Source organism: Leucoraja erinacea, chromosome 2 (assembly GCF_028641065.1).
Source record: "Leucoraja erinacea ecotype New England chromosome 2, Leri_hhj_1, whole genome shotgun sequence".
NCBI classification, from domain to species: Eukaryota; Metazoa; Chordata; class Chondrichthyes; order Rajiformes; family Rajidae; genus Leucoraja; species Leucoraja erinaceus.
The window spans coordinates 96,410,523-96,425,148 of NC_073378.1; the positions used below are offsets into that span (position 1 = coordinate 96,410,523).

The 14,626-nt window shown below is 40.5% G+C and overlaps 1 protein-coding gene across 4 annotated transcripts in view; it reads left to right on the forward strand.

The window, feature by feature from the left end:
• Nucleotides 1–14,626, forward strand: part of snx13 (sorting nexin 13) — a 158,790-nt gene that overhangs the window by 133,116 nt on the left and 11,048 nt on the right. For 3 of the 4 annotated variants that reach the window (XM_055661635.1, XM_055661662.1, XM_055661642.1), the window contains 5 exons: nt 537–574; nt 962–1,031; nt 2,592–2,767; nt 8,867–8,974; nt 10,835–10,945. In XM_055661635.1, coding sequence (XP_055517610.1) covers nt 537–574; nt 962–1,031; nt 2,592–2,767; nt 8,867–8,974; nt 10,835–10,945 — 503 coding nt within the window. The remainder of the gene's footprint in view (nt 1–536; nt 575–961; nt 1,032–2,591; nt 2,768–8,866; nt 8,975–10,834; nt 10,946–14,626) is intronic. The other variant, XM_055661654.1, reaches the window with a different exon arrangement.

A 14,626-nucleotide genomic window follows, 5' to 3' on the forward strand; every position in this document is an offset into this window, starting at 1 on the left:
ACATCGAGCTCAGTCATTTGTTGATACTCGTGTAATTTTGAAATAGGTATTTCAAATGTTTTTAATACCTGTTATGTCAAAAGCACAAAAATTAATTGTGGACAACAATTTCTTGACTGCATTCATCCCTTATTCACATACTTGATTTAAAAAAAAACATGTAAGGACATTCCTCTCAGTATACTGACCTAACATGTTAGGACATTTCTCTCAGTATACTGACTTGCATTGTGTTTTAAATACCAGCCTTAAAGTTAAATTGTATAATTTGAAAGTAATTTTAAAATCACAAATCATCTACTTTCTGATGCACAACTGCTCAATTCTTGGCTGTCTCCAGGTGCAAATCCTTGTTTTACTAGATATTCTTTGGGTATTGTTGGGTTGATTTTGGGGAATTTGCCATGAATTGGTTATTTTCCTTAATGTTTGATCATACTATGTGATTTTTATTTTAAGTACATGACCCTCTTCTGTATTTCATTATTGTCCACCAAGTTTTTGTTTCTACATTGAGATTTTTTTTTTCTCTCCAGAGTCTTTCAATGGGTCCCCAAATGGTAGTTTAAATTCGGTAAGTGTTAAAAACTTTTCCCTAACCTTGGACATTTTCTGACAATTTCTTGACCGCATGTACATGGAGCAAAATAACCTAATGTCAAACACAAAACTATTCAATGACATTTGCCTTTTCATGCTTTGGGGCAAAAGCTGCTGGATGCTTTAATTCAAATTGTTTATGCAGGTATTTTAATATGAATCCATTAATTTGTTCTGGCCCAGCCCTTTTAAATAAAAAATATAATAATTCCGTGATGTTGATATTCTTAGTGTCATTGTGAAAGTTTTTTTCATTTGTATGATATAATGCATATAGGTATACAAATATGAGGATGAACTATGATAAGTAGTTTGAATTATAATCTTCCATGTTGAAAAATTAGTATGTTTTGTTCCATAGTCACTGGATGATCTTTCAAACAACAGTTCTGAAGAGTCATTGCAACTGCAAGTAACTATTAGTGATACTGGTAAGTAAAAGGAAGCACATAGCCAGCTGGCAAAGCTGATTTGTACAAATGCTTAGCTGCTTGAATTACTTCAGAAATATGACAAAATGCACTGAGGTATCAGTTACCTTCATTTTGTTTTGTGAGCTCATAGAACAGTTGCATCAATTGAAAATTGCAGTTACTACGATAACTTAGCACTTATTTAGATGCAAAATGGAAGAGTAATAATATGCATTTATACAAATTGTTCTCTTCGTCGATTACAGTTTGCGAATTGCTTATTTCTGGAAACTAATCAGTGATCAGATGCGAAAGATCGTGGAAAAGTGTCTCAGTTCGTTTTAAGTCCAGGTTCCCTATTTAGCAACAGGAAATATGCAATTATAATTGATGATCTTTCCTGTAATACGCATGGATTGTTAATATTGAGCCTAAAAAAAACAAGCTTGATTTGTTTAGGAATTTGATTGGCCTATTTGGAATGTGCTCTTCAAATTTATCAGTTTAGCTCAATGTGGCAGTAATTGAATTTGACAATACCCTCTGTTTCTGATTATCATTCTTCCTTTGTTGGTTTGCATTTCAGTTCAGTTTTCAATATCTATTTTTACATCTGCATGTCTTCCATGTTGTTTAGATTTTCGTACAGTAAAGGTACTTTTATAGTTTTCAGTTAATTTAAATTTGATAACAGAATATCTCAGCTCTTTGTGGGTAACCTTTCTTTGAGCGTTGTGTGATAGTGAGGGCATGAAGGGAAGGATAGGCCAGGTGAATATGTGGGTGAGCAACTAGGTACAGGGGGCAAGGATCAGGTGTTTGGATCATTGGGGTCTTTTCTGGAGCAGAAGTGGTGGGAACCAATATCCTGAGAGCAAGATGTGCTTGTGCTACCAGGGAGGGTTTAAATTAGATGGGCAAAAGGAAAGTTCCCAGCACAGAAAGAAGACGGATGAAAACTGTTGAGCAAATATAGTGCTTGAAGAGAGCAAGATTAGCAGCCAAGACTGGTTGTTGTATACCAAAGAGAGGGGGGAAGACGAGATATATCAAAAGGCTTAATACAATGGGCTTGGACCTATAAAAAGCTAGATTAATGGTAACAGTTATTTTGGACTTTTACAACTGATAGCGAAAACTCTGATGCATATGACCCTGAGGGGCAACATTTTCCACTCAAAGGGTGGTGGGTATATAGAATGTGCTGTTCGAGCGGGTAGTTGAGGCAGGTACAATGTTGTTATTGTACCTGCTTCCAGTACATTTTCTGACAGCTCTCCATAGGAAAGATTTGGAGGGACACGGACCAATTGGTCAGAATGGGCAAGTTGTGCCATGGGGCCTGTTTCCATTTTGTATGACACCATGACTCTATGAAAGAAAAGTTGAATAACAATTCAAAATATTTGATGTTTAAATATTATTTGGGCAATACAACCTCTCTATCTACATTCACGTGTCATTCTACAGTCTTCAAACTGTCTCTCATGCTTTCATCTTTTTATGTTCCTGTCCCATTTTCATGAACCTTTGTGTTTCCCATTTTTCTCTTCTTTGTTTCTTTTTCATTGTAACTAGTCCATGCTGATTCTGAACCATATCCTATGGCAGGAGTATGTAATGACCATGGCAAGACCTATGCTCTGTACACAATCACTGTTCAGAGGAGAAACCCAGATGGAAGTGACGATTTTTGGAAGACCTATCGCCGCTACAGTGATTTCCATGACTTTCACATGCGGATAACTGAGCAGGTAAAGGTCCTTCCAAATTATTGTTTGTGCTTTTTTCGTTTCAATTTATTTTTAGGAAATGGTTGATTCCACAATCCCATCTGCATTGCTGCAATGAGATCACCAATTATGCCATATGAAAGTTTAAAAGAAACTAATTTTCTTCCCCTTGATAAACAGTATTGGATTATTACTGAAAAATTTATGGATTTTAAACGCTATAATTTTGTGATATTATTCATTTGTTTCTGAGCATTCTACCACTTTTTCTCCTCTATTTGTATTGCTCTCTGCACTATCCACACCCAACATTTATTTGCTTGTAATGTGGTCATTTTCAGACCACAATTTTTCATGTGGCATTAATTACTTTGAACTGAGCCACATGAATTATACAATTAATGAAAAATTATTCATTTTTTGCTAAAATCATCAAATTAGTATCTTATCAACTTAGACTTTGAGATGTATTTTGATAGAAATAACATTTTGCTTGTTTAAGATAAGATCGATATTGTTTTATTCAACACCTGCTATGATTGTTTAATTTTAATCTAAATATGTATTGCCGTTTGGATGCAAAAACTTCCATAAAACTTCTGAAATTATATTTTAATCTGGTAGCAAATCAGCTGTATTTGTATTCTTTTATTTTTGATGTCTTGACAATTTTTCTGTTTTTCTACTTTTGTCATGGAATTTGTCTGTTAGAAATTAAGTCCTGGATGACCAGCACTTCAATTCAACTATCATATTTGGCATTATCCCTTCCGAACTCCTCGTGATTAGATTGGTGAACAAAGCCCGCATCCTGTTAAAGTTTCAGCTGCACTGTTCCACAGTTTAATCACCAAGATTGGATTTCTTCATAAAGAATGTATAAAGAACTGAGTCATACTATCCTTAAGACTCGTGTACCTTGCTTCCCATTTTTCAGCCACTCCAGGGGGAAAAAATATGTATTGCTTTTTTATGCCTTTACTCAATGCAATGTTTGCAATATTCCCAGTTTTTCCTTCATTCTATTTATCAACAGTGCTGCTCCCTAATTCCTGCCAGTTTGAGACCACTTACTCTATGCAAACATGCAATTTAAGAACAGGAGTAAGCCATTTACCCAGATTCCCCTTTCAATAACATTGTGGCTAATCTCATTACAATTTCTACATTCTCATCTACTCATCTACTGATTTATCCAGCTTTGCCTTGAAAATATTCAAGGTTCTACTTCTATTGCCATTCGAAGAAGTTTTGCAAATAGTGACCCTTTGAGAGAAAAGGTATCATGTTATTTCTGAAGTGTGCAGCTTCATACTTCAAGCAGTGGACCTCGGTTCAGGATTCAATTAACAGAGAAAACATCCTTCCAACCTGTCAAGCTCAGATCTTCATTTTTTTCAAGTACCTCTCATTTTCCTAAACTCCAGTGGATAGAAGCATAATCTGCTCTTGCCTCATAGGACAGCCTTACACATTCTTGGTGTAGATCAGTAAATCTTCTCTGAACAGCTTCCACTATGTCTACATCCTTAAATGTTGATGTCAAATTGGTTATAAATTGAGTAGGCTTCATTTAAATGGATCAAATGTTTGACCGCTAAAGCAATTGTTTTTAAAATTCCATGGTGTGTTTCAGCTTCAAATACTGAGGAATACCTATGGGCTCCTGTTATTGTTGCAGTAGGTTCCAAATGCTGAGCTTATCTTCAGATGAATGGAAAATGTTTCTTCACAACAGCCCCATTAATAGTTTAAATATCTATTTAGTTGCCTGTTTATTTTTATCTATCACAGTAAAAAAAATCTCCACATTCTTATAAGAGTTTCAATCTTCTCCGCATTCCCTTATAGGATAGCACTTATTTCCCCAAAATAGCTTCCACAAACAGTAATGTAATTTTGACGGTTATTTTTTTATTCAATGTTGCTTATGGGGTAAATATTGCCTTCTAACTATTTGGCCAAGACACTGGAGAGAACTCCTTTGCTATTGGATGGAAGTTTTAGGCTTAATAATGAGGTTGTACCTTATCCATTAGCACTTGTAATTTAATTCCTTTTCTTTCGCCACTTAAGACCCCCCCCCCCCCCCCCCCCCCCCCCACCCACCACAAAATTTGCTGATATGTTAATTTTGCTTATCTAATCCAACAGAAGGCATACACTCAAGCCATTAGTTTATCTTTGTTGTCAGAAAAGCGACCTGCTATTGTTTCCAGTATTTTATTTGTATAGTTTACCATTTTCAGGCATATGTCCAATTGTTAGTAAATATTGTTGTATAAAGTATAGGAGTTAATTTGAGAACATCAAATACTCTATTCGAGATTCATTCATATTTACTTAAGGTAGGAGAGATGAATACACATAACTAAAATACAAGCATGATACATTTAATTTGTTTTTGTTGTGCTAGGACCAGTTACAAAAGTGCATTTTGATTAAAACTTGTTTTGTGTGGATGGAGATTGAATTTAGTCAGTGGTGTCTGATTGAATTTCTGCACTAGATAGCTTAGCAGCGAAACATTTAATAGATCATGAAAAAACTCGCAAATTGTTAATTCTTTTAAATTAATAATTAAAAGGATTAATATTGACTTCCAAAGATCTACAATTAAGTTTAAAAATATGATATGCTTTCCAATTATCATGCTATTGCATGCATGGGACTCTGACCTCTTCATGGTGAATACCACTAGCATTTTTTAATTAGGGTACATTTTTATCTTGACAATTAATATTTCAATCAGGCAAACATATTTTGAGCATTTGTATAAATTAAGCATGCAGATCCAAACAAGTGTGCGGTCTTGCACTTTGGAATGTCAAATGTAAGGGGAAAAAATTGCATTTGTACATCCCTCTGTACATCAATGGTCCTAAGGGTCTTGCTTTTTACTGTACTATACAATAAGGGGAAACTGTTTTTCAGTCACTTACCTCGGTGGAACGCGACTTTTCTCGTCGTGGCATTTTCACCCTCCCTCACGGGCTAACAGCTTGGATTGGAAAGGCATCTCCCCGAGTCAGGTCCAGAACTTCAGCATCGGGCACAGTGCGAACTTTCCATCGCGGAGCCGGGTGAGCCCTTGCCGGGGATCGCCAGAAGAAGTGCTCAGATTGCTCTGTCTATAACATCCTGAACCTCTGTCTATAACATCCATCAGCGGAGCTTCTAGCTGCAGGCACGGTGTGGACTTTCCATCGCGGAGTCTGGGATCCATCGCCGGAGAAAAGCGCCGACCGCCAGCCTGCGGCCTATAACATCGTGAAGCCGCAGTCCCCGGTAGGAAGTGGCCGATTCGAGACCTCCAAGCCGCGGAGTGTCCGTCCGTCCCGATGTCGGAGTTTCGAGCATCCCGACGAGAGGGCCTGTACATCACTAGTACATCCCGACGAGAGGGCCTGTACATGTAGCGGCGACTGCTGAGGGTTCATGGCCCCGACCACGGATGAACAAAGGAGGAGGACTGACTGAACGTTATTACCTTCCACCATAGTGAAGAATGTTGATTCCACTGTGGTGGATGTTCATGTTGTATTCTATTGTGTATTGGGCTCTTTTTGATTGTGTGGCTGCATGGTAAATCAAATTCCACTGTACCTTAATTGGTATGTCCAAAAGTATGTTTTAATGTTTCTCTGTATGTCTTGTGTGGGGGGTGGTGGTGGGGAGATCGGGGACCAGTGGCACAGCGGGGACTGTAACATCGTGGAACCCCCCTTGCCAGGAGTTGCCGGAGAAGTGCTCCGACCTCTAGCCTGACACCTACAACATCTTGGAGCTTCGGTTTGTGGAGCTTCTGGCGGCAGGCGTGGAGTGGAGTGGACCTTTCATCGTGGAGCGGGTGATCCTTCGCCGGGGGTTGCCGGAGAAGAGCTCCGACTGCCGGCCTGCAGCGTACAATATCTGGAAGCCACGATCTCCGGTAAGGAGGTGGCCGATTTGGGAGCTCCGGGCCACGGGGTGTGCTCGACCTGTCCCGACGTCGGCGTTCCAACCAACCCGACCAGAGGGCTTGAACATCAGGTCATCCGTAGTGGCGACCACGGAGGGTCAGGGCCCCGACCACAGTTGGACAAGGGAGGAGGAGGACAGTCTGATTGTATTGTCTTCCACCACAGTGAAGAATGGTGTAGTGGATGTCTGGTGAATTATGTTGTGTTTTGTGTCCATTTTTTAATTGTAAATTATTGGTAAATTACATTATGGTGCATGTGACAAATAAATTTGAACTTGGTATAAGAGTCAGGAAGTCATGATGCAGCTTTATCGAACTATGATTAGGCCACTTTTTTTAAACAAAAGTACGTTAATTTACAAACTGACATCTAAGGCACTCGAAGATAGATATAAATGCTGGAGAAACTCAGCGGGTGAGACAGCATCTATAAAGCGAAGGAAATAGGCAATGTTTCGGGTCGAAACCCTTCTTCAGACTTCTAAGACACTCAACCCCATTACAGAATGGATGTGGAGGCTTTGGAGAGAGCACAAAAGAGATTCACCAAAGTGTTACCTAGATTAAAGTATGTTAGCCATTAGACCAAATTGGATTGTTTTATCTGGAGCATCGGAAGCAAAGGGGCAACCTGATAGAAATATGTAAAATTAGATGGCATAGAAATGGTGAGAGAGAGACAAATTTGTGAGGCAAGATTTTATACATAGAATTTGATGGGTACCTGGAATCCATTGCCAGGAGAGGTGGTGGATGCAGAGATACAATAGCAACATTTAAGAGACATTTAGACATTCACATGCAAATAAGTTTAAATTGGCATCACTGTTGTCACAGATTACATTAGCATGTTTTTATTGCTCTATGACTGTTCTTTAAGCAAATCACAATATAGTAACTTGACATCAATTTGTGCTCATATCACCAAGTAAGATTGTATATAGTTGAAACAAAGAACTACAGATGACGGTTAATAAACAAAAGGACACAAAGTGTTGGAGCAACTCAGTGGGTCAGGCAGCATCACTGGAGAATATGGATAGGTGAGGTTGCGACTGTTCAGACTGATTCAGTCTGCTGAGTTACTCCAGCACTGTGTTGTTCCACCTTAAAACAAGCTGCCAATGCCGCTGGTCTGCACCAGCAATCCTTTCTTCACCGGTTCATGAGGCTGTTATTGCGCCTCACATTGTAGGCCCTGGGGACAACGCTTTTTTTGCTCCCATCTCATCTGCCACCACTTCCAAGGTGGAGCATGTCGGCCACTCCAGAGGAGGAGGCAGTGACTGTGGAGGTGTGGGGGGGGGGGGGGGGAGTGAAAGAGGTCGAGTGGACAGAGCAATGTGAGGAGCAGGCGGCGGTAGAGCAGACAAAGCGAAGGAAGAAGTGGCAGCTGGTGAGATGGGATGGAGCCCCACGGTGACCAGTGGTCTGAACAAAGCACTGTCCCCAGAGGCTGCAATGTGAGCCGCAGCAACAACCGCTTCAAGTGAACTGTGCAGTGAGTGAAGAAGGACGCATGAGTGCATCTTGCAAGTCGGGTGAGGGCCCTTTGAAGCCTGCGCTCTAAGCTACCGGAAATACGGTGTGAGTCTGGGATCCGTCCACTATAACCGAAATCCATTATAAAGGGGCGAACAAAAATGAGGGTTTGCTGTGCACTCCTCGCGTTCAATTTGAATTTGTTACATTCTGAAATTACTCATGCATAACATCTGCACCTGTGTGATATGCATGAAGGACTTCAAGAGTGTAATGTATGTGACCAATCCTGAGTCCAAGGAATTAGAGAATTTTCACTATCAGACCTGTGGTCATCAAGCATGAGAACTCAGACTTGTGCTTGGGAAACAGAGCAAATGTTAAAGTATCACATAAAATGCATGAGATTTGGCAGGACTGAAATCTGAACAGCTGCCACTGAAAAGGAGCAGTTGACAAAAGCTGTACCCTCTGCCCTGTACTAATCTGTCTGCATTCTTACAATTTAACACCTGGAAACGAGAATAACTGGATTAATATACCATTTAAGCAGCTGTGGTTTGAATGTACTGTATAATGTGTGTTCTTAGAGTAAATGTTAAATGCAAAATGTAGTTGCATTCATATTTATAATTAATGAATAACATTGAAAGTAAATGTTTTTCTTTATTCAGTTTGAACATCTTTCAAGTTTCCTTAAACTTCCAGGGAAAAAAACTTTTAATAATATGGATAGAGAGTTCTTGGGGAAGAGAAAAAAAGACCTTAATATATATTTGCAGGTAAACCTTTTCAATTATTGAAAAATGGCATAATTCAACAATGCTGTTTTTAGATCCATTGTATTTTTAAATATTTTAACTGTGAGATATTAACAAAACATAAATCTAAATATATATTGTCATTAGAAACGGGAATAGTGCTGGAGGATTGACGTACTGCGCATGGTGTTCCATTGATTAAAAGGGGGTCTAAGAGTAAACCTAGCAATTATAGACCTGTTAGTTTGACGTCAGTGGTGGGCAAATTAATGGAAAGGATACTTAGAGATAATATATATAAGCATCTGGATAAACAGGGTCTGATTAGGAACAGTCAACATGGATTTGTGCCTGGAAGGTCATGTTTGACTAATCTTCTTGAATTTTTTGAAGAGGTTACTCGGGAAATTGATGAGGGTAAAGCAGTGGATGTTGTATATATGGACTTCAGTAAGGCCTTTGACAAGGTTCCTCGTGGAAGGTTGGTTAAGAAGGTTCAATGGTTGGGGATTAATGGAGGAGTAGCAAGATGGATACAACAGTGGCTGAATGGGAGATGTCAGAGAGTAATGGTGGATGGTTGTTTGTCAGGTTGGAGGCCAGTGACTAGTGGGGTGCCACAGGGATCTGTGTTGGGTCCACTGTTTGTCATGTACATCAATGATCTGGATGATGGTGTGGTAAATTGGATTAGTAAGTATGTAGATGATACTAAGATAGGTGGGGTTGTGGATAATGAAGTAGATTTTCAAAGTCTACAGAGAGATTTATGCCAGTTGGAAGAGTGGGCTGAAAGATGGCAGATGGAGTTTAATGCTGATAAGTGTGAGGTGCTACATCTTGGCAGGACAAATCAAAATAGGACGTACATGGTAAATGGTAGGGAATTGAAGAATGCAGGTGAACAGAGGGATCTGGGAATAACTGTGCACAGTTCCCTGAAAGTGGAATCTCATGTAGATAGGGTGGTAAAGAAAGCTTTTGGTGTGCTGGCCTTTATAAATCAGAACATTGAGTATAGAAGTTGGGATGTAATGTTAAAATTGTACAAGGCATTGGTGAGGCCAATTATGGAGTATGGTGTACAATTTTGGTCGCCTAGTTATAGGAAGGATGTCAACAAAATAGAGAGAGTACAGAGGATATTTACTAGAATGTTGCCTGGGTTTCAGCAACTAATTTACAGAGAAAGGTTGAATAAGTTAGGGCTTTATTCTTTGGAGCGCAGAAGGTTAAGGGGGGACTTGATAGAGGTCTTTAAAATGATGAGAGGGATAGATAGAGTTGACGTGGATAAGCTTTTCCCACTGAGAGTAGGGAAGATTCAAACAAGGAGACATGACTTGAGAATTAAGGGACAGAAGTTTAGGGGTAACATGAGGGGGAACTTCTTTACTCAGAGAGTGATGGCTGTGTGGAATGAGCTTCCAGTGAAGGTGGTGGAGGCAGGTTTGTTTTTATTATTTAAAAATAAATTGGATAGTTATATGGACGGGAAAGGTATGGAGGGTTATGGTCTGAATGCAGGTGTATGGGACTAGGGGAGAATACGTGTTTGGCACGGGCAAGAAAGGTCGAGATGGCCTGTTTCCGTGCTGTAATTGTTATATGGTTATATAATCATTTGCACAAATTGTGTAACTATTTGAAAAACTGAAACAAATTAACCAGAACTTGATTGTAAAAGGGTACAGAAGCATTTTTGCAAACCATTAATTAACTAAAGCAAAACTATGAAAGCTTTACTGGGACTCGAAAATCTCAACACCAAATAATTAATGTTTTGAGTGTCCATTTTCAAGCAAAATCTGTGGTAAAGTAATCCAAAATAAATCTGATATTGACTGATTTAAGTGCAGTTTATTTTCTGCTTTTACTTAGTTGTTAATCAACCCTGACGTGATAAAAGCTTGCCCCGCTTTGATTCCGTATGTGAATGACTTTTTGGAGAATAAAGCCTATAGCAAAGGAAAAGGTGATTTTGCTCGTAAGGTAAGCCTGCCATCTATTGGTCAGATTGTGTAATACTGCATAACAAAAAATTGGTGCATTTATTTTGTTTTAAGACAAAGCTTTTACATATCTTTAAATTCTTGTTCATAATGTTTGTCAAATGGGTTTCAGTGCCCTGGTCAACAGCTTCAGCTTTCTTGGCATCTATATCACCAGTGACCTAACCTGGTATTTTCGCACTGATGCGATGATCAAGAAAACACATCAGTTTATTTCACGTGCTCAGGGCATGTGCTGGACAACTATCCCTGGTCTTCACTGACATTTTCAATCTGTCACTGGCCCAGGGTGTCGTCCCTACTTGCCTCAAGACCTCAACCAGTGCCAGTGCCCGTGCCCAAACAGTCAACTTCAGGGAGTCTCAATGACTTTCGCCCAGTGGCACTCACCCCCGTCATTGCGAAGTGCTTTGAGCGGCTGATCTTAGCTCACCTCAAAGCCAGCCTCCCCCTCACACTGGACCCCCATCAGTTTGCCTACCGGACCAACAGGTCTACAGAGGATGCCATATCGGCGGCCCTACACTCTGCCCTGACCCACCTGGACAACAACAACTCCTACATCAGGATGCTGTTCATTGACTTCAGCTCCGCCTTTAGCACTGTTATCCCCGCCAGTTTGATCACCAAACTCAGCGGACTTGGCATCACCACCTCACTCTGCAACTGGACACTGGATTTCCTCACCAACAGACCACAGTCTGTTAGGGTCAACAACCTCACCTCCTCCACTATAACACTGAACAACCGGTGTGCCACAGGGCTCTGTGCTCAGCCCTCTCCTCTACTCCCTCTTCACCCATGACTGCGTCCCTAATTATGGCTCCAACGCCATCATAAAATTTGCCGATAACACCACGGTGGTAGGGCTGATCAGCAACAACAACGAATCAGCCTATAGGGAGGAGGTCCAGAACCTGGCAGCCTGGTGTGCCAACAATAACCTCGTCCTCAACTCCAAGAAGACGAAGGAAATCATTGTTGACTTCAGGAAGACCAGAGGTGGCAGACATACCCCCATCCACAAAAACGGGGCTGAGGTGGAGCACGTCTCCAACTGCAAATTCCTCGGGGTACACATCTCAGAGGATCTGTCCTGGTCCCTCAATACCACCAAATTGATCAAAAAGGCACAGCAGCGCCTTTACGTTCTGAGGAGGCTCAAGAAAGTGCACCTGTCCCCCCAGATCCTGACCAACTTCTACCGCTGTACCATCGAAAGCATCCTGACCACCTGCTTCACGGTATGGTACAGCAGCTGCACCGCAGCTGACAGGAAGGCACTGCAACGGGTGGTGAAAACTGCTCAGCACATCATCGGTGCCCCGCTCCCTGCCATGGATGCCCTCCACCAAAAACGGTGTCTGAGACGGGCCGGGAAAATCATCAAGGGCCCCTCTCACCCTAACCATGGACTGTTTGCGCTCCTCCCATCAGGGAAACGGTACAGGAGCCTCAGGTCTCGCACAAGCAGGCTGAGGAACAACTTTTTCAATAACACCATTACACTGCTGAACTCTGAGTCCCGTCGCTAGCTATCTTTAGACTCTCCCATTTGTATACAGTTATTTGCCTATGTACCAGTTTAATTAATCCACAACCCACACATTGTTAACCAGTATTTTTATTTGTATTTTTATTTTGTATTTTTTATTTTTACTTCTACTATCTTGCACTATGACCAGACGCTAAACTGCATTTTGTTATACCTATACTCGTATGTGTGCAATGACAATAAAGTTGAAAAGTTGAATTGAATTGAATTGAATTATTTACTTTTCTGGGTTTCCAAAAAGATTCAGCATGCCCATGAGGATTCTCTTGCACCTCCACAGATGTGACATATAAAGTATTTCAACGGGAAGCATCTCAGCCTGGTATTGCATTTGTTCTCCTCATCACCATCTGAAGCTGCAGAGAGTAGTGAACACTGCCCAGTCCATCACAGGCTCATCACTTCCTTCCATCCAATTCATCTTCACAGTGCATCGCATCAGGAAGGGTGGAAGTGTCATCTAGAATGACTGCCACTGTGGCCATTCTCCTCTTTTACCTTGTGAGAGCAGATAGAGGGGCTTGAAAGCCCAGATTTAAGAGTTTCTATCCCGAACCAGTCACCCAGGAATACTGCCATGTCGTTATACTTTTAACTCTACCTCATTCAGTTATTCTATTAGCTCTTTAGATTTTTATTTGAATGACTTCGGATCACACTGCAATCGTTGTACCATTCTGTTATGTTGCATTCGTTGTTGAATTTATTGTTGTACTTTGTTTATTTTTTTTATTCTGAGCATTATGCAAAAAAAAAATGTAATTGCACCTCGGTATACATGATAATAACCAAATCTCAATCATATTCCTGGAAATTAATTCAGAAAATGCTGAGACTGAGTCATGCCAGGTTTTGGGAATTTTCATGCATCCTTTTACAGGGTAAAATCATCCATGCCATGAGAAATTACATCAACTGGATCTACAAGTGGTTACTTCCTCTTTGTCAGTAGTTGCAATTCATGGGCCTAGTCAAAAACTGCATGAGATATAGAGGTTATTCTCCATCTTCCTCCCCCCCCCCCCCACCCCACTATAATTGTTATGGAGAGTTCTGGGCTGGACAGCACCTGTGGAGGGAAATCAACAGAGAATGTTTTGACCGGACCTTTCTTCAGACAGACGTCTTCTCCAGACTGGAGAAGAGTCTCAACCTGAAACATGTCTATCTATTTACTTTCATAGATGCTGCCTGACCCACTGACTTCCTCCAGCAGTTTGTTTTCCGCTCAAGATTTTAACACCTGCAGTCTTGTGTGTCTCTGAGGTTTAACAGGAAATGGGCTAAATATCGGCAAATACAAACAGCTGAGGAAGGCACATGATTAATTTAGTTTATTGTCATGTGTACCGAGGTACAGTGAAAAGCTTTTGTTGAGTGCTAACCAATGAGCTTAAATACAAAACATGATTACAATCGAGCCATTTACAGTGTATAGATACATTATAAGGGAATAACGCTCAGTGAAGCCAGCAAGGTCCGATCAAGGATTGTCCAAGGGTCACCAATGAGGTAGATAGTAGTTCAGCACTGCTCTCTGGTTGTGGTAGGATCATCCAGTTGCCTGATAACAGTTGGAATGAGGGGCCTGTTTCTGTGCTGCATAACATTACTCTGGGAATCAGACATTCCAACTGCATGGAGTAAGAGAATATCAAGTGTACACCTGTCAATCCCATGCATGTTTGGTTCTTTATTACACAGCCTAAAATGTTTTACAAAAGTAAACAGCAGAGAGCACAGGTAGGTGTGATCCTTGCTTGATCAGATGATCAGGGATTGCATCAGGCCCATCCTTTCTGCAGCTACAATCCGAGAGGCAGAATACAACTTGGAAAAAAAACTGTTCAATAAGGCCAGAGAGTATAACAATAAAGGCCATCAATCTACAAGATTGTTATGGTAGCACATCACTGACTATGTGGTTCAGTCCTCAAAGTTGAAGCTGATGGAGTTTAAGAAAACCAGCATAAAGAATTAATTTATTTCACCTAGTTCTCACCATTTCTTCCATCTGTCAATGATAATAATCGTAGAAATACATACATGTTAAGGAGATGCTGTCAACCACATGTGGTACGTCATTTGTATGTCCCTGCTAAATAC